We start from the raw sequence: 25,508 nt of genomic DNA, 5'->3' as shown, positions 1-25,508 counted from the left end.
AACAAATGAACAATGAGTCTTGACCTAGAACTTTGTTTGGCAGGCAGAGTTATTTCCCTTTGTGTGACTTCTCAAAAGCTTCTGCATTTTGAAAGAAAAAGGGTGTTGTTTATAGCCCCATGATCTTTGCGGAACGCATGCCAGGGCAAAAGGTTGTGATGCACGTGCTACAACAGGGTCCTGGCTATGAACATCGCTCACCAGCTTGTGTTTAAAGGTTGACACGCTGACACAATTATGCACAGTAACAACATGCCCCACGAAGAAAACTGAGCGATTTGGATAGAGGAAGGGCAAGAGGATGGCTACAAGACGGTGTTGCTGCCAGGCAAGTGGCCCAGAGGCTTGCAGTGGCTCCCTCTGTCATCATCAGACTAAAACAGAGATTCCACGCAACTGGAAGAGTGCAGGAGCGACAACGTTCTGGTCGGCCCAGAGTCACCACACAAAGAGAGGATCGCTTCGTTCAGAGGCAGGCCATGCAACAAAGAATGGCTACGGCAAACAACATTAGGCAACGCCTACAAGCTACCACCAACACTGTTGTTAGTGGTCAGACGATCCGAAACCGCTTACACAACTTTGGCGTGCGTGCAAGGCGTCCAGTCCGAGGAACAACGTACCTGACTGCTAATCACCGAGCAGCTCGCCGAGCCTGGTGTACTCAACATGTGAGGTGGCAACGTCAGCAGTGGGCTCAGGTGTAGTTTACAGATGAGTCCCGCTTTTGCTTGAAACCTGCTGATGGTCGCATCCGAGTGTGGAGGCGTCGCGGAGAGCGCTTCGCAGAAGGCGCTGTTCTGGAACGACAGCGTTTTGGCGGAGGCTCTGTGATGGTCTGGGGAGGGATCAGCACATGTCTAAAGACACCTCTGTACCATGTAGTGGGCAACTTGACCGGTGTCCGCTACCAGAATGAGATCCTGCAACCCCTGGTCGTTCCAGCCCTCCAAGCGATCGGCCCTCGTGCGATTCTTCAGGATGACAACGCACCTCCCCATCGCTCTGCAGCTGTAAACACCTTCATCCAGCAGGCCAGGGTCAACAGGATGCTGTGGCCAGCCAACAGCCCGGACCTGAACTCCATTATGGAAAGCCGTTTGGCTCATAACTATTACAGCTGTAATTTAAAATAAATACACCTGTATTTAATGATAAATACAGCTGTATTTATTTCTTAAACGTATACAATAAGTATCATTATTCATTACAGGTGTGTATTTATTTTAAATTACAGCTGTAATAGTTATGAGCCAAACGGCTTTCCATACTCCATGGAGCACATGTGGGACGAGCTTTGTCGTCGGGCCGGTACAGCAACATCACCTTCCTCCTGCCAATCTGGGTTAACTGCTGCAATGGCTCCAGCAGGAGTGGAATGGAGTTCCCAGAGCATTCATATGCAACCTGATCCACTCCATGCGCCAACGATGTGTTCAATGCCTGGCACACAACAGAGGGCACACGCGTTATTGACACTGATTCACATTGTTGTGAATTCCATTTTCGAGGGTTGTCACGTTTGACACACTCTAGCTAAATTGTCGCTGCTGCGTTCGATTTTTGCTTTGTTTGTCATTACTTTTTGGTTGTTCAATTATATAATTTTAAAAAAATGAAAGAATTCGGTCTTGTCTGTTTTGTGTGGCGTGCTTGTAAAAAAGTGATCCTTAACTTTTTTTGAAGAGTGTATATGCGAACACAAACAAACAAACACATGGACCGAATCCAATAACTCCCTAACCGTGTGTTTGACTCGTCCCGATTTTTGTAAGGACCGTCTCAGGAATGTATAGAACCTGTTCACCAAGTTTGGTGACGATCGGTCGGTTCATTCTTGAGATCTATATGCGAACACAAACAAACAAACACATGGACCGAATCCTATACACACCCCAAAACCGGGGGTGTAAAGAGCGACAGTGATATAGAGATAGAGAGAGAGACAGGCAGACAGAGACAGACACAGACAGAAAGACACCCAGCCAGCCAGGCTAGCAGACTGGCAGGCAGATAAAAAGAGTGACAGTGAGATAGAGATTGAGAGACAGACACACAGAAAGGCAGACAGAGACAGAAAAGACAGCCAGAGCAAAAAGAGAGAGAGAGAGAGAGAGAAAGAGAGAAAGAGAGAGCGAGAGAAAGAGAGAAAGAGAGAGAGAGAGAAAGAGAGAGAAAGAGAGAGCGAGAGAAAGAGAGAGAGAGAGAGAGAGAGAGAGACGGAGCAATAGACATACAGAGAGACCGACAGAGAAAGACAAACTCACTTCGCCAGGTTATAATATTCCTGTCGACTTTTGGTTGCGTTGTTCACGGCTGCAGTCTTGACATCTTGTTATATTCCGACTTTGGGATTAAGCAATATGTTTTATTTTCCTCACGTTGTCTGAAAAGTTCTGTGGTGAACTTCAGTTCAACATCTGCATTGCCTGCCATCCTGTTGGGCTGCCTATCAGCAAAATGAACCAAACGCGGACTGAACTGCAAAGGCTTATGGTCTGTCAGATTTGGTAGTTCAGGTGTGAGCTGTTTTTACATGAGTTTTCGTAATCCCAACACCACAAACTTCTTATAACTTATTTTCACTTTCCTTTCATGTGGCTGGCGTGGCCGGTTGGTAGTGTGTCGGACCCAAAAATTGAAGATGTTCGGTTCAAATCATGCTCAAATCAACTTTTTTTCTTTCTTCTAACAGTAAATCTATCAAAATCACAATGTAAAATAAAGAAAACGGACTCCTTTTTTTTTAAAGAATTTTACAAATTTACTGAAACGTTTTTCATTGTTCAGTAAATTTGTGAAAAAATGGCATGCTCATTTCAGGAAATTCGCAAATTTCCTAGAATTTTTAGGAAATTCGTGAAATCTCCGAGTGAAACAGGAAATTCACAAATTTACTGAAATGTTCAGGGATTTCACAAATTTCCTAGTTTTGAGAATTTACTGTAACATATACAACGGTCAAATAAATAATTAAGCACAATTTGGAGAGATCGTTTTCAACAGAAATACCAAAGTTTATTTGGCCATAACCTTGTACCCGGTACCCAAGAACGTAACAATGAAAACGAAAATGAAAAAAAGACCTGGTGTCTAAAAATTGATGTACAAAATAATGGCTTTGTTTTGCAGGCGGAAAAGAAAATAGTAAAAGAACAATGCAAAACCGAATATGCCAACAGACAAAAAAACAACTTAGATGTTTACTTAAACTATCAAGCAATTTACAAATAGAAACTGGTGAAAACAATTGTTTGTTTGTTTGTTTATTTGTTGCTTAACGTCCAGCCGACTACGCAGAGCCATATCAGGACGAGGAAGGGGGGGATGAAGGGGGCCACTTGTCAAGCGATTCCTGTTTACAAATGCACTAACCCATTACTTGTGTCCCAGCAGGCTTTAGTAAAACTAAATTAATACCTACTGGAAGATTACCAGTTTCCAGTATGTTAAAATAGGCTTAACCTATCTACTGCTGGACTTACATCAGAACACTAACAGATTAAACTATACATGAATCGCGAGACAAGCGGCAAGAGAAGAGATTTTTGGAAAAAATACAGGTGAATGAGCAAGAAGGCAGAAAAAAGAAAAGAATTCATGAAGAAAAAGAGAGCATGACAGGAAAGAGGAACCAAAAATCTACCTAACAGCAAACTAGAAAGCTCCTGCGGTTCCAAAAACAGGAGGGGCCTTTAATTTCATAACCGCAGTGCCCCACTGCGGGAGGTGAAAACAATTCGAATAAATTCATTTGTAATTAATTAGAAATTATCCTTGTCTTTTGGAACTACATATTTATGGAAAAATGGATTCTTTTTTCAAACTAAAAATGAAACACAAAAATAACCTGTACAACTTGACAGTGTTTACAAATGCTTAACTATCGTGACACTAGCAATCCAGTTGGATTAATATAATAGCGTCGTTAAATAAAAATCTTCCCATAAATTAACGCAACATGAAATGGTCAACACAGATCAGCAACGATACATTTGGTTTGGTTAGGTTATTTGTTGCTTAACGTCCAGCCGACTACGCAGAGCCATATCAGGATGAGGAAGGGGGGGATGAAGGGGGCCACTTGTCAAGCGATTCCTGTTTACAAATGCACTAACCCATTACTTGTGTCCCAGCAGGCTTTAGTAAAACTAAATTAATACCTACTGGAAGATTACCAGTTTCCAGTATGTTAAAATAGGCTTAACCTATCTACTGCTGGACTTACATCAGAACACTAACAGATTAAACTATACATGAATCGCGAGACAAGCGGCAAGAGAAGAGATTTTTGGAAAAAATACAGGTGAATGAGCAAGAAGGCAGAAAAAAGAAAAGAATTCATGAAGAAAAAGAGAGCATGACAGGAAAGAGGAACCAAAAATCTACCTAACAGCAAACTAGAAAGCTCCTGCGGTTCCAAAAACAGGAGGGGCCTTTAATTTCATAACCGCAGTGCCCCACTGCGGGAAACGATACATTTGAATAAGGAAAATTAGCTGCAGCGTGACTCTATAACAGAACAAACAAATTCAAGTTGCAAAAGTTATACCTTTGTTTCTGCTTTGCATTCGTTATAACCGGTTTGTTTTTAGTGATAACTAAGAACACCGCTGGCAGGAAAAAAATAAAATGTTCGTTAAATGTTGCTTTAACCAATATTCGTTATATCCGGTTTCGTTATAGTGATAACTAAGAACACCGCTGGCAAGGAAAAAAAATGTTCGTTATAACCAATATTTAGTCGCCATCTTGTTGTATGAATTACTTCCCTAAGTTGACGTCATCTATATATATATACGACTTGTGTCTGTCTGTGTGTCTGTGTGTGTGTGTGTGTGTCTGTGTGTGAGTTCGCGATGCACGGCCAAAGTTCTCGATGGATCTGTTTCAAATTTGGTGGGCATATTCAGGTAGACCCGGTACAGGACACAACCTGGTCGATATTTCAACACGTGCTCTCAGCGCGCAGCGCTGAACCGATTTTGGTTCCACCTCAGCTACCCGGGCCCCCATACCGACACACCAAAGCCAAAGTTCTCGGTGGATCTTTTTCAAATTTGGACACCGTATTCAGCCACACCCCGGACACAATATCATCGATGAGATATTTCAACACGTGCTCTCAGCGCGCAGCGCTGAACCGAATTTGGTTTTTGTGTTCATTTCACCATTATAAGTAACTCTTCCTTATCTTCTCATCTTCTCCATGTTTTCAGCGTTTACCTCCCTTCCTTCGTATGGTGCACTATAGTATCTTCGGATATTCCCGGCGTTCTGTTACTATTTTTAGAAGGTCACCGCAGTGTCCAGAACGTAAATTGGACACTGTAAAAGTGCAAAGGTCGAATCAATTTATAGCCACGCGAAAAATACACTGTCATCTATCTCTCTATAGATACGGCTTCTCTGTGTTTGTGTGTGTGTGTGTGTGTGTGTGTCTCTATGTGAGCAACACCTGTGCATTGTTCAGTTCTGTTTGTGATGTGGTCTGGCGGCTTTTGTGTAATATTATGTACTGGCCTTCCTTTGAGAAGCCATAACAGTTCAAAAGGGCTTAGAGATAAGCTCTAACTTGCTCAGTCCTGTTTGAGTGGAGTTCGCCTCCAAAGGTGATTAACACGGTTACATTTGTCGACAAGGATGGGACTCGATATGGTCAGGAATGGCATTATGGCCACTGAATCATTTTTGTGCTGTTCCCATTCCACGAATCTGGGAGGGACCTAAGCTTGGCGGGTCCATTGTTCGGACCCGGCAAAGCCGGCGTACGGCTCTAAGTACTTCTTCCCGGCGAAGCCGGCTACCCGGCGAAGCGGGTATTCATTCTAGTAAGTCATAAGTTACGAAAAGGTTGGATTTGCGTCATATTTTTGTTCTAACCGGTTCTTTTTCTGGTCTGGGAACAAGAAATGTTAACGTTATAAGCGGTTTCTCGTTATAACCGGTTTCGTTTTGGTGTTTAACGTCGTTTTCAACCACGAAGGTTATATCGCGACGGGGAAAGGGGGGGAGATGGGATAGAGCCACTTGTTAATTGTTTCTTGTTCACAAAAGCACTTATCAAAACATTGCTCCAGGGGCTTGCAACGTAGTACAATATATGACCTTACTGAGAGAATGCAAGTTTCCAGTACAAAGGACTTAACATACTGCTTGACTAAAATCTTTACGAACATTGACTATATTACATACAAGAAACACTTAACAAGGGTAAAAAGAGAAACAGAATCCGTTAGTTGCCTCTTACGACTTGCTGGGGAGCATCGGGTAAATTCTTCCCCCTAACCCGCGGGGGGGGTCCGGTTTCATTATAACCGGTTTGTTTTTAGTGATAACTAAGAACACCGCTGGCAGGGAAAAAATAAAATGTTCGTTATAACCAATATTCGTTATACCCGGTTTTGTTATAGACGATTCCAGCTGTACATACTTAAATGAGTTGCCTCAAACTACCAGGGTCTGTGAAACTAGCCCTTAGTACATGCAAACTCTTGTCTCTTGTATGTATTAATGTGTTGCCTCAAACTACTAGGGTATGTGAAACTAGCCACATTATCGGACTGTGTAGTCCAAAGCGTGACACAGTGAAGGTTATAATGTGTCACTCCATACTATCACACTGAATATGTTAACAATTGTCATTTCATTTTCAAATCATGTATGACTCTTCAATCCTGAATGTGTCAACATATGTTTTTTTAAACATCCACGCCGTTTAAACCTAGCATCACACTCTGAACATGAATACTTTCTCTCTCCTGTATGTGTCAACATGTGTTGTTTCACACCTGCATGCCGCATAAACCTAGCAGCACAATCTGAACATGCATACTTTTTCTCTCCTGTATGTGTCAACATGTGTTAATTCAACACTGAACGCCGTTTAAGCCTAGCATCACACTCTGAACATGCATACTTTTTCTCTCCTGTATGTGTCAACATGTGTTGCTTCAAACCTGCATGCTGCTTAAACCTAGCAGCACACTCTGAACATGCATACCTTTTCTCTCCTGAATGTGTCAACATGTGTTGATTCAACACTCGACGCCGTATAAACCTAGCATCACACTCTAAACATGCATACTTTTTCTCTCCTGTATGTGTCAACATGTGTTGCTTCAAACCTTGATGCCGTTTAAACCTAGCATCACACTCTGAACATGAATACTTTTTCTCTCCTGTATGTGTCAACATGTGTTGCTTCAAACCTGCATGCAGCTTAAACCTAGCATCACACTCTGAACATGCATACTTTTTCTCTCCTGTATGTGTCAACATGTGTTGCTTCAAACCTGCATGCTGCTTAAACCTAGCAGCACACTCTGAACATGCATACCTTTTCTCTCCTGTATGTGTCAACATGTGTTGATTCAACACTTGACGCCGTTTAAACCTAGCATCACACTCTGAACAAGCAAACTTTTTCTCTCCTGTATGTGTTACCATGTGTTGCTTCAAATCTCCACGCCTTGTAAACCTAGCATCACACTCTGAACATGCATACATTTTCAGCCCCGCATCAAACTCAGCACTGGAATGTTCCTCTTGTTTCAGCCTCGCATCACATTCCATACTGGAATGTACCTCTTGTTTCAGCCCCACACCAAACTTGACACGAGAATGTTCCCCTTGTTTCAGCCAGGTATTACTGTGAGTGCTGTCTGTAGTTTCAAACGTCTGCACTGTAGGTATGGTAGCTGTGTTCTCTGTGGCCACAGCAACTCTGACCGGCACTGAAAAATGAAAGTAAAACCATAGCCATATGAGAATGATCCCAGAATAACATTAAATGTTTCTCCTGTTTTCTGTTTATAAAAATGCAGACCTGTTAACCTTCGCCCGACCGGGTTATCGACTACACACAAAGACATCATGGGGCCGTGCGGACCCATGCTTCTCAAAGAAGGAAAAATATGCATACCCTTCCGTAGACCCATGCTTTCCAAAAAAGCAAAAACATGCATCCCCTTCCGTGGACGCCCTGGTTACATTTTCGCGAGAAGTAATTAAATCAAATAATAAATTTAATCATTACCGTGCCAACTAAAGCTTCTCAAAGAAGGAAAAACATGAATACCCTTCTGTAGACGTTGTGGGGCCATGTGGACCCACATTGTTATGTATTAATTTCGCTCTACGCGACTTGCTTATTAACTCCAAAATTAAACAGATCGTAGAAAATAAACAGTTTAGAGACAATACATGAAGGTTTGTGACTTCTCTCCCTAGTTTTTATGTAAGTTCCTTCAGTTTGAGAAACATGGGTCCGCACTGCCCCATGATGTCTTCCGTGTGTAGTGTAAATTTGACCTTTGTTTTTTTAATTACTTCTCGCTGAAATGTAATGATCTTTTAGAACATAAGAGCTTCATAAGTGTCTGAGGCATTCTTAAAAGCTCATTAAAAAATTCCAGAAATGGTTTAAGAAATATTTGCAATTAAACACCCTTCTGGGTCCACGCAGACCCACTACGACCGGCAAAGGTTAAACACCCCCCACACTGTTCTATTTGGTGCGAGATTTGCACTTTCAGCTGAACTCGCTTAGAGCTCGTTGGCTCACTTATAGCGTGCCGCGGCGCGGCCAGTGACCTTGATTCCCTTTCGCGCGCTGTCTCTAGCACACAAAGGCTCTATGGAGCTTGTGTGCGATGGCGCCAGTTTGAAAAAAATACGTGATTCTTGGTGTGAAAAAGGGATCGTTTCAGTGACTTACACCTGGGATTATGTTCATCTTGTGTATTTTGTTACTTGAATATACAGGCATTGTGTTGGTGCAAACTGGAGTTTATTCATTCGACTCGTTTTGTTTGATTTTGTGGTAATACTAATATCACTGGCACTCAGCTCTTGTTCTTTGTTCCTGTTAAAAGAAACAGAATTTGCGCGTTGTATATCAGTTTATAATCACACTGAATACTGATAACAGCCCAACCGACTGTGTTTTTATTTTGCCATCAGTAAGTACTTAGTCTTAACTGTGTGATAGAGTGAAAACAAGTTAGGTTAAAGGTGTTTGTGTATGATTCCTGAAGCACTTTTGTGGGGTAAGTTGTGTGAATTAACCCACGCGCAGGTTCTCGGAACAGGCACTCGCTACAGTACGCTATTATATGCAGCTCTGTTGACTGTCGTGCATTTCATCTTGTTTGTTTTGTTTTGTGTTTTCCCCCTTCTTTTTTGTTCTTAAGCATGTGACGTGTTTATTCTTAAATTAATGTTGTGACTGTAGTTGTGCTTATGTTCTTGCCTGTCTGTATGTGTGTACATGGTTTTGCTTGTTTATTTGTGTCATTTTCTTTTAATTTGTAGTCACTCTATTTATTGATTTAAGGTGTCTCAGTTAAGAATGGCGGCAGTGCAACATACGGAAGATCTCCACATATTTAGGCTAAATGCTATGTGCAGAACGTGTGGCAGAAGATCAAAGACAGCGAAGGACAAAAATCATACCATTAGGCATTGCAAAAGCTACGCATCAGTGTTGTTTCAGTTTCACGGTATTCACGTTTCTGAAGAAGCCAATGGCACCACTTTCTCAAGTACACTATGTACATCATGCTTTGCTCGTCTCAGCCAACTAAAGAACAAGAAGGGCAAAGCCCATACGACTCACATTTTTCCTACCAAAATACATGTGACCTTGACCCAAGGTCAAGGTCATCCAAGGTCATGCAACACAAAGCTGTTAATTCAAGACATAGGAAGTACATTGGTGCTTATTGGCTCTTTCTACCATGAGATATGGTCACTTTTAGTGGTTCACTACCTTATTTTGGTCACATTTCATAAGGGTCAAAGTGACCTTGACCTTGATCATATGTGACCAAATGTGTCTCATGATGAAAGCATAACATGTGCCCCACATAATTTTTAAGTTTGAAACAGTTATCTTCCATAGTTCAGGGTCAAGGTCACTTCAAAATATGTATACAATCCAACTTTGAAGAGCTCCTGTGACCTTGACCTTGAAGCAAGGTAAACCAAACTGGTATCAAAAGATGGGGCTTACTTTGCCCTATATATCATATATAGGTGAGGTATTGAATCTCAAAAACTTCAGAGAAAATGTGAAAAATGTGAAAAATAGCTGTTTTTTAGGCAACATTTATGGCCCCTGCGACCTTGACCTTGAAGCAAGGTCAAGATGCTATGTATGTTTTTTGGGGCCTTGTCATCATACACCATCTTGCCAAATTTGGTACTGATAGACTGAATAGTGTCCAAGAAATATCCAACGTTAAAGTTTTCCGGACGGACGGACGGACGTCCGGACGGACGTCCGGACGGACGGACGGACGGACGGACGGACGACTCGGGTGAGTACATAGACTCACTTTTGCTTCGCATGTGAGTCAAAAACTAACATTCCAACTCAAGGTGTGTCAAAAGCAATGAATAATAACCTTGAAAAAACAAAGGTGTTGTGGACACAATACAACTCCAAAGTGGAAGTAGCTGACTGTAGTGTGTGTAGAACGTTTGCCGAACAAATGGCTGGTAGTCGTAAGAAACCAAGAAAAGCCAGTGAAAAAGCTGCTAGCCCGCAAAGAAAAGGCACATGTGTTGACAGTACTGATGCCTGTACAAGCACTTCTATTGTTGAAACCTTTCAGCCACAGTGTTCTTCAACACCTGAAACAAAAACCGCAAGCCGTGTGGTCAAAAAACGTCTGTTCGACCTGCTGACATCTCGCAAGGGTACGACTCAGAGTCAGAGTGATGTAAGTACTAACAATGACACAGTCGTCGTGTCAGCTGCTTCAACATCATTTCAAACCCAAGCCCCAGCAGAATCAAACGATAACACACCTGTAGCAAAGTCTGTATCTCAGTCACAGAAAGCAACAGATACTAACACTGTTTTGTCAAAAAACAAACCACAAACCCAACTCCGCCCAATAGAACAGTTGCAAGCACCTTTGACAAAAAAAGAGGAAGAGTATTTAACTGGCTTAGTTAGGGTGAAACTGGCACAGTCAGATGACAAGAAGACGTTGATATGTAAGACAAAAGCACAGCCACTTGTCCTAAAGAAAATTGTGAGAGCGAAAAAGTCATCAGCGCTAGTTTCTACTCCAATGAGGAAGAGAAGAGCAAAGGAAATTGCCAACTTGAGAAAAGAAATTTCCGGTTCCACGGAAGCTGACATAATAAAACAACAAAGCACTGAACTCAAGCACACTACAAAGCGCAAAAGGGATGACATTCTGAAAACAGCTGGGTTGGGACAGGCACGCGTCTCTTCAAAATCAGCAGCTCAAATTAGAGCAAAACTGTCACTTAGCTGGGCAAAACAAAGGCAGTTGCGAAAATTAAACAAGGCAATGGGAATAAAAATGGAGTGTGAGAAAAAGGAGAGGGAATTTCAGGAGGGAGTGCTTTGTGGGAAAATAGAAGTTTACACATTACGTCTCTCATGCATCAACAAAGCGACAAAGAAAGAGGAAGTTAGGGGCATTCCCGTGTCTTCTATTGTCAGCTGGCCCAAGTTTGTAACGGATCTCTTAGACCAGTACGACAAGAAGAACATGCTAACATGGCATAACAACACCTTGCCAGAAAATGAAATTTGGGTTAAAATCGGGGGTGACCATGGAGGGGGGAGTTTTAAAGTTGTTCTTGAAGTAGCAAATCTCCACAATCCAAATGCGAACTCAAAGTTGGTTGTGATGACTGAAGCCAAAGATTGTGCTGAAAACCTTGAAAAGATTTTAGGCAGCACTATTAAAGAGGGAGTTAGTGCTGTCAACGGCATGATGTGGAAAGGAAAAAGGCTGCGAGTGTTTATGTTTGGGGATTATGATTTCCAGTCAAAAATGTATGGACTGTCAGGAGCCCAGAGTAGTTATCCATGTCTTTGGTGCAAGACTTCCAAAACGCAAATGCAATGGAGTCCAAGAGAAAAAGCCCCCAAAAGAACGTTAAGAAACATGAAAGAAGACCTCATAGGGTACCAAGAATCTGGCAGTGACAAAAAACATGCCAAAGACCACTACAACGTCATTCGTGCTCCAATATGGGACGTCAAAGTGAGTCATGTAGCGCCGCCTTACCTTCATTTGCTCCTTGGTGTTGTGAACAAACACCACGATCTTCTTGCAAATGAGTGTCACCAGCTTGACAAGCAAATAGCAGATGCCCTTTCTAAAATAAAACTGAGTGAAGAGCGTTTGGTGGTGATTGACAACACTACCGAAGCATTCAGAAGGTGTGTCAGAAAAATGTATAATCTCCGAGAAAAAGGGAAACTTAATCTGAAAACGTTTCCAGTCTTCGACAGATCTGAAGGACCAACAGTTGCAGGGGTTACTGAGATTTTGAATAAGCATAGCATAACACCTCAGGCCTTTTTTGGTGGTAGCTTCAATGGGAATCACTGCAACAAATACATTAAAGATGAAGTGATTACTGCCGTAGCAGACAGCGTAGAAAGAAGGGCATTTATCCTGACAGATGATTATGGCGTGCACACCCTTGCAGGTCAAATCAAAGACAAACACACCCGTTTGAACAGTCTTTACTCCAGTGTGCACAGGCTTGTGTCACACACAAAACCAGTTGGGAAAGATGACCTTCCTGGCATCCAAGTAGCTATTTCTGAATACATGGAGTTCTACAGAGGTAACGTGTGCCTTGACAACGTTAATGTCATCCCAAAGCAGCACATACTTGAAGCACATTGTGTAGAGTTTATGGACAGGTGGGGGATGGGGCTTGGTTTGATGGGTGAACAGGGCGGCGAAAAAATACATTCTGACGTCAACAATTTGAAAAGGAGAGTTTGGGGCATGAAAAACAAGGGACAGCAACTTTGCCAGTTAATGAAAGAGCAACAAATTAAGACCTCACCGATGCTGCTTGACACCCCGCCAAAAACAAAATCCTAAACAAGAATGATAAAAAGTCATTGAGGCCTTTAGCATATTGACACAATAACAGCTCTAAAACATTGTTTTTTGTTGTTTGTTTTTCTTCTAAAATTGTACATATTGTTTTTTTTCTTCTTCTAACAATGTACATTGTGTTTTTGTTTTGTTTTTCTTTCTAAAAATGTACATAGTGTGTGTGTGTGTGTGTGTGTGTGTGTGTGTGTGTGTGTGTGTGTGTTCATATGCGTGTGAGGGAATGTGATCCCGCGTAAAGAGTGTGTTTACACTCACATTTGAACCGTTTAGTTTGAAATTACACCCACTCTATTCCATTACAATGCACGTCATCTTTTTTTTCTTCAGCATCTCAGAGAAATAACAACCCCAACTGTTCGGCTGTGTTGTTTTGTTTCGTTTTGTCTGTTCTGTTTTGTTTGCGATAATGAAACAAACGTTAAATTGTCGTCGGATCGACGAGTTTTCTTTCCTGTGGTATATATACAAGTTTGTGAGAACAATACGAGTGAAAAACTGTGTTGAAAAACTTTCAAATCGACTTGTGTGCTGCTATTGGATTACTCATGTAGGAGGAGACATCAGGTAGGCTTTTTGTTTTCTTCACATGCAGCTAACAATTTGCATGAACATGTATTGAAAGACCGTTTTTTCTTTCTTTTATATTACAGGCATTAATTGCACTATTTTGAATTATATAAACGCAAAACAAATTTCACATGCGCACCATACGCATGCCTATAATATGTTTTTAAATACGACATTAATTAGTGTTCTTTTTTTGTGGCACATTTAGGATGTTTTGTTTACTGTGTTGTCTTCTGCCGTCTTACATACTGTGCCGTTCCTGTTTCTTTAAATGCAACATGCACATGTTTTTCAGAGTGTAAAGAGTGGCATAATTATATACTTGAGGAGCAAACACTTTTTCTAATTCTCTCATTTACCCTTTCTTCTGTCTTGAAAATTGTGGCATGTTTTGTTTCATACTATTGACATACATGTATTATCCGCCTATGTGTTGTCGGGGTATAATATCATGTGGCACTTCGCGCGGATTTGGGTGAGCGCGCGCAAGCTACGTTTTTTTTTCTCCTGTGGTATATTATATATACAAGTTTGTGAGACTTGTATAGGAGGGCCGTGAGGTAAGCTTTTTTGTTTTATTCACATGCAGCTAACACTGTAACATGAACATGAACTACCGTAAGATCTTTTTTCTTTCTTATATGTTACTGACATTATCTACACTATTTTGAATTATATACTTATACAAACGCAAAACAAATTTTACATGCGCACCATCAATGACTTCTACTAGTAGTCCTTGGCATAATATGTATGTAAATATACGACTGTATATACTCTACTGTTTGTATATATTTCGTAAAGTGTTGTATATATGTATTATGTACTTGGGGATTACCTTTGTCTTTATCTTTCATTATTTTGTGTTCTTTTATTGTGGCACATTTAGGATGTTTTGTTTACTGCGTTGTTTCAAGGTGTTTCATTAAATGCAGCATGCACTCATTTATCCTTTCTTCTGTCTTGTGAATTGTGGCATGCATTGCAATAAATACAACTATTGAGAGATGCCCGGCAAAACACTAAAAACATCAGTTCCAAAAGGCAGGGAGGGCGCACTGAACCACTGCTATCTCTCTGCTCGGCGGCATTCTTATCAACACAGCTTACAGAGAGCGGGCAATGCACGCTCGCTGCAGACAAAAAAGAGTGGTCTGGCCCAATTTCAGGCGCCACTGTGGGTGGGAGGTGTTGGAGGGAAATGGGGGAGGAAAGGGTAGATAGGCGGGAGGGGAGTGGTTGTTGCCAGTTATTTTTAGCTGGAGCCAGTCTGCAGCTCACAGTGCCTGAAATGGAACACAGTGCCCCCCCACACACACACAGAATGGTTGGCAAGAAGGCAAGCAGTTGCTTATCAGTAACTTCGGGGCGGGGATATAGCTCAGTTGGTAGCGCGCTGGATTTGTATTCAGTTGGCCGCTGTCAGCGTGAGTTCGATCCCAGGTTCGGCGGAAATTTATTTCACAGAGTCAACTTTGTGTGCAGACTCTCTTCGGTGTCCGAACCTCCCCCCGTGTACACTACATTGGGTGTGCACGTTAAAGATCCCACGATTCACAAAAGGGTCTTTCCTGGCAAAATTGCTTAGGCACAGTTAATAATTGTCTACCTATACCCGTGTGACTTGGAATAATAGGCCGTGAAAGGTAAATATGCGCCGAAATGGCTGCAATCTACTGGCCGTATAAAATTTCATCTCACAAGGCATCACTGCAGAGCGCCTAGAACTGTACCCACGGAATATGCGCGATATAAGACTCATTGATTGATTGATTGAGTAATCAAACATATCTGACTGGAAACAGAATGTTTGAAAGTTCTCATACACAATCAGAAGACACTGGTGCATCATTCACACAGCTTTACCTCAAAAGAAAAACAAGAGACGAAGCCTTCAAGGCTCACGTAAGAAATCGACAAACAGTAACAAAAACTCAATCACTCCGTCACACACACACACACACACACACACACACAGAAAGAGCATAGGTGAAACTGTGCAAGAAAGCGAGACACTAGATCTAGATCTGTCTGTCTGCATGTAGCCTACTTACATGGACACGACTGCCAAATAGTCTCGGCCCGCTCAAAATAACAATCACCGAGACTTTCAGTAATTCCATCGCGTGACGTCTAACCCTCGTACGTCATAATGTGACGTCAATGTAATATGACGTCTTCAAATGTTAAAGTTTCTACCACAGACATCTATATATATATACGACTTGTGTCTGTGTGTGTGTGTGTGTGTGTGTGTGTGATTGATCGCCATGCACGGCCAAAGTTCTCGATGGATCTGCTTCAAATTTGGTGGGCTTATTGACAGAGACCCCGGACACAACCTGATCGATGAGATATTTCAACACGTGCTCTCAGCGCGCAGCGCTGAACCGATTTTCGTTTTTCACTGCACGTTACTATTTTTAGATCTCCCTTCCTTCGTGCGCTGGCGTCAATCGATATTCCCGTTTGTACGTTTATATTTAGAAGGTCACTGCACGTTACTATTTTTAGATCTCCCTTCCTTCGTGCGCCGGCGATGCCGGCGTACACCCGGCAAAGCCGGGTCCCCGGCGACGGCCGGGTATTCGGCTCTACTTCTTCCCGGCGAAGCGGGTAATCATCTAGTATATATATATATATATACGACTAGTGTCTGTGTGTGTGTCTGTCTGTGCGCGATGCACGGCCAAAGTTCTCGATGGATCTGCTTCAAATTTGGTGGGTGTGACGAATGGAATTCGTGTATCGACTCCCTCTCTCATATTAATCGAGACTTCACTAGTTGCGTACACAAAACGAGGTTAAATGACCGAGACTACGTCATGACGACACTGTATGCATATGACGTCAACGCTCGCGCCATTAGTCCAAAACTAGTACAAGGTAAGAATTTGTTTATCTGCATGGAAAGAAATTTAAACGAAGAGAACAAAAGGAAACAGCGTGCATTGGTATTAATTCGTGAATATGAACTGTACATATATTCAGTTGAGGTTGCTAGGATGCAATGCTCTGACCGTTTCATTGACTCCAAGATGGCAGCAATCAACGCAGCCACGTAGATTGCACTAGCATATGTTTCACCTTCCGTGGACGGATTTCCACATTTTTGCGATCTCCAAAGGTCCACTAACCGCAGGTAAAACACGCTAATACATTTTAACATTATTGATTCACAGGAAAACACAGGTATTGTTCATTTTCCATGTGTTTGTGTCAGTCTGTGAACTCTTGTTTCTGTGTTTGTTTTAGAGAAACAAATTGAATGATATCGATGGAAATCATACTTGATAATAACAGATATTGCACGTGTGTGTTGCAGAAGGTGCAAGTGTACAGGGGTGTACAATGCTTGTGTAAATGATGTCGTGTGAACACTGTGGGAAGGGCAACGTCAGCGGTAACCACGGAAGGAACCACCAACGTCCCCAAGTGTCACCCAGATCGAGTTTATCATGATGAGTAGACTACGTTATATTTTGTGAACATTTACACACCTTCATGTCTTCATTTGTGTAAACCGAAATACATTTTCAACGAGAAGAAGTACGTTCCGCTCTTCGATGCTAAACGTCGACGCAACAAGAAGAAGAAAGACAATGTTGTTATGTGTGTGTGAAATCACACCAGCGAAATCATAATCTATAAAACTTTCATTTGAAGATTCTAAGAGAAAGGGATTGATGTCTGCAAGAATGATCATGTGCATGTTTATGAAAGTACAGAATTATTAAATTTCTTATTACTTCTTTGCACTTGTCTCTGTTAAACACTGATCAGCCCTAGAACGAGAAGCAGACGTCACAATGGGGGCTCGAGTCACGGGATATTGAATCAACGTTTTACTTTCGATCCAGCCGTTCCAAATTTTTCTCGTTTCAAAATTGCTGTAGGTTTCTTGCATGTCGATTTGTATTGTAAATGTTCGTACTTCATCGCCATCGTCTCATCATATAATTTTATTTATTTACCTTTAGTTATATTACTTATCACAGATCTATAACTCAACGTGTGCCCTATCACACGGTAAAATAAAAACTGGAAGTGTTGTCAGCTGAAACGACACGTTAAAAAATCAATATTTAGCGAGACCACTTTTGATTTGTTAGCTCCCAATTTTATTTGTGGTGTTCCAATTCATCAGTGTGATAGTATTCTTGCACGTACTATCGGAACCATCATTCCCCTTAGTTTGTTCTAAATTACGCGGGAGGTTGGTGGGAGTCAGGTACCTAAGAGGTAAGGATTTAATACCTGTATTTCCCTGTGAAGCCCTATATAATCGACTTGTGGATATCAGTCGTATTTACTTGCTGTAGAAGTGGCTGTAAATTAATCTACACAGTAAATGATGCGAATTGACAGTTGATTTGATACATCTTGTATATTCAACGTTCGATCGAGTGAAAGATTGATCTTTTCGCCAGAAAGAGTCAAATAAAGTTTACAGTGTAAGTTCTCGTTGGTAGATAGAAGTAAACTGACTCACGATAGAACGTGGAAACATAACTCTTTGGGTGGTTGTGTGGAAACGTAACGTAACATACGTTGAAGAATTATTTCAAAGTACAGTAGAAGTAGAGCTAAACTAGGACTTGCATTTTGTGCACGAAGGCGCCGCCCGACTGTTTCTTTTTGTAATTTGATCCGAAATTTAGTAGCTCGACGGTGTTTGAGCAACATACATTTTGTACGTTTTGGAATAATACGCGAGGTGACTTATGAGTGACGACAGTTCCCCAGCTCATAATTTTAGAAAGTCCACCATCGCAGCCCAGTTGGCACGGAAACAGCCGGCCGACAAATCTCTCCCCATAGTGACCGCAAATAAGAAGGGAAGAAAAAACCTTACTGCCGGTAACGATCGGGAAGAGGTGATAGATTCGTTACCAGTCCCTGCTGACGAAGAAGAGAGTGTGCATCTCTCTCTTCAAGTTGACAGCAACCGTAACGAAGAAGAGGTTGATCCACAGGCGTGCACGGACGTGTCACCTGTAAATATGTCTCAGTCCACAAGTGTAGATCCGCTAGAGTTGACTAGACAGCTAATGGCCGAAGGACAGTTGTTGGGGTTAGAAGGAGCCGAGTTGCGTGCATTTGTTCTTGATCAGAAAGAGAAGCAACAAACTCTTGATCGCGAGGAACGAGAACGTGAAGCTGAACGGCTAGAACGTGATGCTGAACGACAAGAACGTGACGCTGAACGACTACGGCTAGAACGTGACGCTGAACGACAATTCCAACTGGAACAGTTGAAAATCCAGAACGCCAACCAAGAGGGCAACAGGAACAACAACTCGCCAGGACGTATTCGCGAAGATGATGGTTTCAAGCCCAAGATTCCTTTTCTAGACGACCGTGATGACATCGAGAGCTGGTTCCATCAGTTCGAGCATTATGCTCGAGACTGTAACCTGAGTGATACAGCAAAAGCTTCACGTGTAGTGTACTTTCTGAAGGGTAAGGCGAGAGTCATCTTCTCAAAGCTGAACGAGGAAGACGCTAATGACTACGACACTCTCAAACACGCTTTGTATGAGGGCTTCCAACTCACTAGCGAAGATTATAGAAAGAAGTTTCGCCAAACCAAGAAAAGCGCCACTGACACGTATAAAGAGCACATCACGAAGCTAGAACGGTATCTAGACAAGTGGGTGGAATTAGCAGAATGCGACCAAGATGTGAAAGATCTCAAAGATTTGTTGGTCCGTGAGCAGGTGTTGGACACCCTTCCTCCTGACCTCGCCGTTCACATTAGGGATAGAGACCCTAAGAGCGCCAAAGAGATTGGGATGATAGCCAACACATATCAACAATCTAGATCGAACGTCAAAACTTCATCAACGTACGTCAAGCCTGAAAAACGTCGTTCTCCCCAAGAAGAAACAAGAATAGCTGCTCCATCAACAAAACCCGCAAATCAAACTCTAAAGGCCAAGTTGAGTGACGCCGAGAGAGAGAAACTGCGAGCATCTGGATGTTGTTTCATTTGTAAATTGCAAGGGCATGTCTCTCGTTTTTGTCCAAACAAGAGAGACACAGCAGGTGCAGTTTCATCGAAGAAAGATACACTTGAGACACCGATCCTCTTAGAAAAACTTTGCGGAAATTGCAAGGAAAAGAAATGCGCCGAAGTGGTTCCAGTGAAGCTGAATGGAACAATTGTCAACGCTTTGAGAGACACTGGATGTACTGGTATCATTGTCAGCAAGAAGTTTGTGCCAAAGGAGGCATATTCAGCGAAAATGAAGGAGACTACTCTGGCAGAGAAAGACTCCAAGAAGATGTACCACACCGCCGTGGTGCACATCGATTCACCCTACTTTGTCTCCGAGACAGAAGTAACGGTGATGGACGACCCAATTTACCCTGTCCTCATAGGTAAATGGTATGGACTAGGTAAAGAGAAGAAATTGACTCCCACATATCCTGTTCGAGACCCAGCGTGGTACCCTGGGACGGCAGCTGTTGTTACCACGAGAGCACAAGCGACAGTAGACGCCCAGAAACCAAGCTGCAGTCACAAACAGGGAGTCAAGGAAGAAGAAAGACTGTATTCGCCAGCTGATCTGAAGAGAGAACAGGCAAGTGACCCTACGTTGAAGACCATCAGGCAATTTGCCAACTCTCCAGAAGGGATCAATGGGATACGGTATTCATACAAGAAAGAAATCCTGTATAGAACAACGAAAGATCGCCACGGAAACGACCGTTCACTAGTAATCGTTCCGAAGAAACTCAGGAACAAAGTTCTTTCATTTGGTCACGATCACCCCATGGCAGGACACTTAGGTCAAAGAAAAACATCTGACAGAATTAGAGCAGAATTCTGGTGGCCAGGGTGTGCAGGAGACATTCGTAGGTATTGCTTGTCCTGTGACACATGCCAAAGAACTGCACCGAAAAGTCAGACAAAGAAAGTCCCTCTGGGAAGGATGCCACCCATCAGTTCGGTTTTCAAGAGAGTTGCGGTGGATATCATCGGCCCGGTCAAACCTATGTCGGAGAGCAAGAAACAATATATCTTGGTATCTGTTGACTACGCTACCCGATACCCCGAAGCCGTAGCCCTGAAAAACATCCAAGCAGACACCGTAGCTGAAGCTCTCTGGGAGATGTGGACCAGATTGGGAATCCCAGATGAAGTGATAACGGACCAAGGCACACAGTTCACCAGCCACCTGATGAAAGAAGTGAACGACTTTCTCAGCATCAAACACCATATGACCGCACCGTTTCACCCTCAAGCGAATGGTTTGGTCGAAAGGTTCAACTCCACACTGAAGAGCATGCTGAAAAAGTTAGCGATCGATCAACCGAGGGAATGGGACACGTTTATCCCCGCCCTCCTGTTCGCATACAGAGAAGCCCCACAAGAAAGCATGGGATTTTCGCCGTTTGAGCTGCTGTATGGGAGATCTGTCAAAGGACCCATGCAAGTGCTGCGCCAAACATGGACCGAAGAAGAAATCTCAGGGGAGCAGAAGACTACAGCGGAATATGTAGTCAACCTCAGGAACAGAATAGAAGAAACGTGCAACGTGGCACGTGAGAACCTGAAGAAAGCGGCCAGCAAGCAAGCCCATTTCTTCAACAAGAAAACGAAACCAAGGACGCTAGAAGTCGGGAAACGTGTTCTACTTCTACGCCCTGTGAAGAACAACAAGCTGGAACTTACATGGTCAGGTCCCTACAAGGTTGTGGAAAAGTTGAATGAATTCGACTACAAGATCCAAGTTGGCAGAAGAACACGGATCTACCACATCAACCTCATCAAGGAATACCAAGAACGGGAATTGAGTTCCGCCACTCCCAATCCCAGTTCATCTGCCCAAGCGAGTGTTCCTGCTTCAAACGAAGAAGAAAGTGATGAAGAAGACGGAGGAGAAGAGGTCGTGGCTGTTGTCATGGAAGAGGACAACACGATGGACGATGACATTTTCAAGTATGACACTCAGAAGATGTTACCCCTCCTAGAAACTCAAAGAACCGAAAATGTGAAGAACATCCATTTCGACGAGAAATTGGACGAGGCAAAGGTCAAGGAGGCGAAGATGATCTGTGAAGAATTTGAAGAGTTCCTAACAGATGTTCCAAAGACGACGAACCTGGAAAAATGTTCCATTGAAGTGACAGAGAAGAAACCAGTCTTTGTGAAACCCAGACCCATACCTCACGCCATGGTAGAAACTGTCGAAAAGGAAATTGAAGAAATGCTGAAGTTGCATGTCATCGAACCTGCAAACTCTCCATACAACTCTCCCATCGTCCTGATAAAGAAGAAGGACGGAAAGTACCGTTTCTGTTCTGATCTGAGAGCTCTGAACAACGTGGTAGTGTTCGACGCTGAACCCATCACCGATGTCGACCATCTGTTTCAAAGTTTGGGAAAAGCGAAATACTTTTCAAAGCTAGACTTGACGAAAGGATATTGGGCGATCCCAATAGAGGAGGAGGATAGAGACAAGACGGCATTCACAACTTCAGCGGGCCAATTTCGTTGGGCCAACATGCCATTTGGATTGAAAACAGCGACGGGGGTGTTTAACCGCATGATGAGGAAGCTACTCAATCCAATCAGAAGAAAAGACGTCCACCACTTCATGGACGACGTGCTTATAGCAACTGAAACCTGGGAAGAGCACATGTCAGCTCTGAAGGCAGTACTACAGAGGCTACAAGAAGCCAATTTGGCAGCAAAACCCTCCAAGTGCTACATAGGCTACACAGAGTTGCCGTACCTCGGACACGAAGTGGGAGGTGGAAAAAGGTGGCCAGAAAGCGACAAGATCAAGAAGATTCAAGACGCTCTCCCACCCACCACGAAGAAGGAACTACGGTCGTTCCTAGGACTCTGCAACTTCTACAGATCCTACATCGAGTCATACGCGAACATAGCTGTTCCGTTAACCGACCTGACAAAGAAGTTCAACCCAGACAAGCTTGTCTGGAACGACGAAGCGAGAAGGAGTTTTGAGACACTCAAAGAGAAAATCTCACAGAAACCTGTGCTGTGTATGCCAGACCACAGCAAACCTTTCGTGCTAAGGACGGACGCCTCCGACAAAGGAATGGGTGCTGTTCTCATGCAAGAGCACGAAGAGACTCTACGACCTGTTGCGTACCAAAGCAAGAAGTTCAACGGAGCAGAAAGTAGGTACGCCACCGTAGAAAAAGAATGCCTAGCTACAGTTTGGGGAGTGGGAAAGTTCGAACGGTATCTGTACGGGAAACACTTCACCATTGAGACAGACCATCGCCCACTCAAACATCTCCAACGACAACCGAACAACCCTCGTCTGATGAGATGGGCCCTCCAACTGCAGCCATACGAGTTCACCGTACGTGTTATCCCCGGGAAGGACAACCACGGTGCAGATTATATGAGCAGAGCGTCGTACGATGAATAATTATCTACTTGGGATAGGATAATTATCTTGATCCATGGGGTTATGTGACGAATGGAATTCGTGTATCGACTCCCTCTCTCATATTAATCGAGACTTCACTAGTTGCGTACACAAAACGAGGTTAAATGACCGAGACTACGTCATGACGACACTGTATGCATATGACGTCAACGCTCGCGCCATTAGTCCAAAACTAGTACAAGGTAAGAATTTGTTTATCTGCATGGAAAGAAATTTAAACGAAGAGAACAAAAGGAAACAGCGTGCATTGGTATTAATTCGTGAATATGAACTGTACATATATTCAGTTGAGGTTGCTAGGATGCAATGCTCTGACCGTTTCATTGACTCCAAGATGGCAGCAATCAACGCAGCCACGTAGATTGCACTAGCATATGTTTCACCTTCCGTGGACGGATTTCCACATTTTTGCGATCTCCAAAGGTCCACTAACCGCAGGTAAAACACGCTAATACATTTTAACATTATTGATTCACAGGAAAACACAGGTATTGTTCATTTTCCATGTGTTTGTGTCAGTCTGTGAACTCTTGTTTCTGTGTTTGTTTTAGAGAAACAAATTGAATGATATCGATGGAAATCATACTTGATAATAACAGATATTGCACGTGTGTGTTGCAGAAGGTGCAAGTGTACAGGGGTGTACAATGCTTGTGTAAATGATGTCGTGTGAACACTGTGGGAAGGGCAACGTCAGCGGTAACCACGGAAGGAACCACCAACGTCCCCAAGTGTCACCCAGATCGAGTTTATCATGATGAGTAGACTACGTTATATTTTGTGAACATTTACACACCTTCATGTCTTCATTTGTGTAAACCGAAATACATTTTCAACGAGAAGAAGTACGTTCCGCTCTTCGATGCTAAACGTCGACGCAACAAGAAGAAGAAAGACAATGTTGTTATGTGTGTGTGAAATCACACCAGCGAAATCATAATCTATAAAACTTTCATTTGAAGATTCTAAGAGAAAGGGATTGATGTCTGCAAGAATGATCATGTGCATGTTTATGAAAGTACAGAATTATTAAATTTCTTATTACTTCTTTGCACTTGTCTCTGTTAAACACTGATCAGCCCTAGAACGAGAAGCAGACGTCACAGTGGGCATATTCAGGTAGACCCGGTACAGGACACAACCTGGTCGATATTTCAACACGTGCTCTCAGCGCGCAGCGCTGAACCGATTTTGGTTTCACCTCAGCTATTTTGGTTCCACCTCAGCTACCCGGGCCCCCATACCGACACACCAAAGCCAAAGTTCTCGGTGGATCTTTTTCAAATTTGGACACTGTATTCAGCTACACCCCGGACACAATATCATCGATGAGATATTTCAACACGTGCTCTCAGCGCGCAGCGCTGAACCGAATTTGGTTTTTGTGTTCATTTCACCATTATAAGTAACTCTTCCTTATCTTCTCATCTTCTCCATGTTTTCAGCGTTTATCTCCCTTCCTTCGTATGGTGCACTATAGTATCTTCGGATATTCCCGGCGTTCTGTTACTATTTTTAGAAGGTCACCGCAGTGTCCAGAATGTAAATTGGACCCGTAAATTATTCTCACTGTAAAAGTGCAAAGGTCGAATCAATTTATAGCCACGCGAAAAATACACTGTCATCTATCTCTCTATAGATACGGCTTCTCTGTGTTTGTGTGTGTGTGTGTGTGTGTGTGTGTGTGTGTGTGTGTGTGTGTGTGTGTGTGTGTGTGTGTGTGTGTGTGTGTGTCTATGTGAGCAACACCTGTGCATTGTTCAGTTCTGTTTGTGATGTGGTCTGGCGGCTTTTGTGTAATTTTATGTACTGGCCTTCCTTTGAGAAGCCATAACAGTTCAAAAGGGCTTAGAGATAAGCTCTAACTTGCTCAGTCCTGTTTGAGTGGAGTTCGCCTCCAAAGGTGATTAACACGGTTACATTCGTCGACAAGGATGGGACTCGATATGGTCAGGAATGGCATTATGGCCACTGAATCATTTTCGTGCTGTTCCCATTCCACGAATCTGGGAGGGACCTAAGCTTGGCGGGTCCATTGTTCGGACCCGGCAAAGCCGGCGTACGGCTCTAAGTACTTCTTTCCGGCGAAGCCGGCTACCCGGCGAAGCGGGTATTCATTCTAGAACATACATACATACATACATACATACATACATACATACATACATACATACATACATACATACGCACGCACGCATGCACAGACAGACAAAAGTTAGCATCGCATAGGCTACACTTCGTGAGCCAACAAGTCGCGTAAGGCGAAAATACAACATTTAGTCAAGTAGCTGTCGAACTCACAGAATGAAACTGAACGCAATGCAACGCAGCAAGACCGTATACTCATAGCATCGTCAGTCCACCGCTCACGGCAAAGGCAGTGAAATTGACAAGATAAGCGGGTGAGTAGTTGCGCTGAGAAGGATAGCACGCTCTTCTGTACCTTTCTTTGTTTTAACTTTCTGAGCGTGTTTTTAATCCAAACATATCATATCTATATGTTTTTGGAATCAGGAGCCGACAAGGAATAAGATGAAAGTGTTTTTGAATTGATTTCGAAAATTTAATTTTAATAATAATGTTTATATATTTAATT

At 42.8% G+C, this 25,508-nt stretch overlaps 2 protein-coding genes and 1 long non-coding RNA gene across 3 annotated transcripts in view; 2 read left to right on the top strand and 1 right to left on the bottom strand.

Moving 5' to 3' along the window:
• Positions 1-2,993: 2,993 nt before the first annotated feature.
• Positions 2,994-25,508, bottom strand: part of LOC138963156 (oocyte zinc finger protein XlCOF6.1-like) — a 42,047-nt gene continuing 19,532 nt past the window's right edge. Inside the window, exon 4 of the mRNA XM_070335193.1 lies at positions 2,994-7,736. Coding sequence (XP_070191294.1) covers positions 6,865-7,736 — 872 coding nt within the window. The 3' untranslated portion in view covers positions 2,994-6,864. The remainder of the gene's footprint in view (positions 7,737-25,508) is intronic.
• LOC138963148 (uncharacterized) lies at positions 16,205-17,232 on the top strand. Its single transcript, XR_011454724.1, has 2 exons — positions 16,205-16,620; positions 16,804-17,232. It is a non-coding gene; the product is annotated as an uncharacterized lncRNA (long non-coding RNA).
• On the top strand, positions 18,448-23,962 carry LOC138963147 (uncharacterized). Its single transcript, XM_070335182.1, has 2 exons — positions 18,448-23,350; positions 23,534-23,962. The coding sequence occupies exon 1, from the start codon at positions 18,482-18,484 to the stop codon at positions 22,889-22,891; it is 4,410 nt and encodes a 1,469-aa protein (XP_070191283.1). The 5' UTR covers positions 18,448-18,481; the 3' UTR covers positions 22,892-23,350; positions 23,534-23,962.

Source organism: Littorina saxatilis, linkage group LG3 (genome assembly GCF_037325665.1).
Source record: "Littorina saxatilis isolate snail1 linkage group LG3, US_GU_Lsax_2.0, whole genome shotgun sequence".
In the NCBI taxonomy this organism is placed as follows: domain Eukaryota; kingdom Metazoa; phylum Mollusca; class Gastropoda; order Littorinimorpha; family Littorinidae; genus Littorina; species Littorina saxatilis.
Note: the sequence above shows the minus strand (reverse complement) of the source record. Positions and strands in the feature narration are given on the sequence as shown.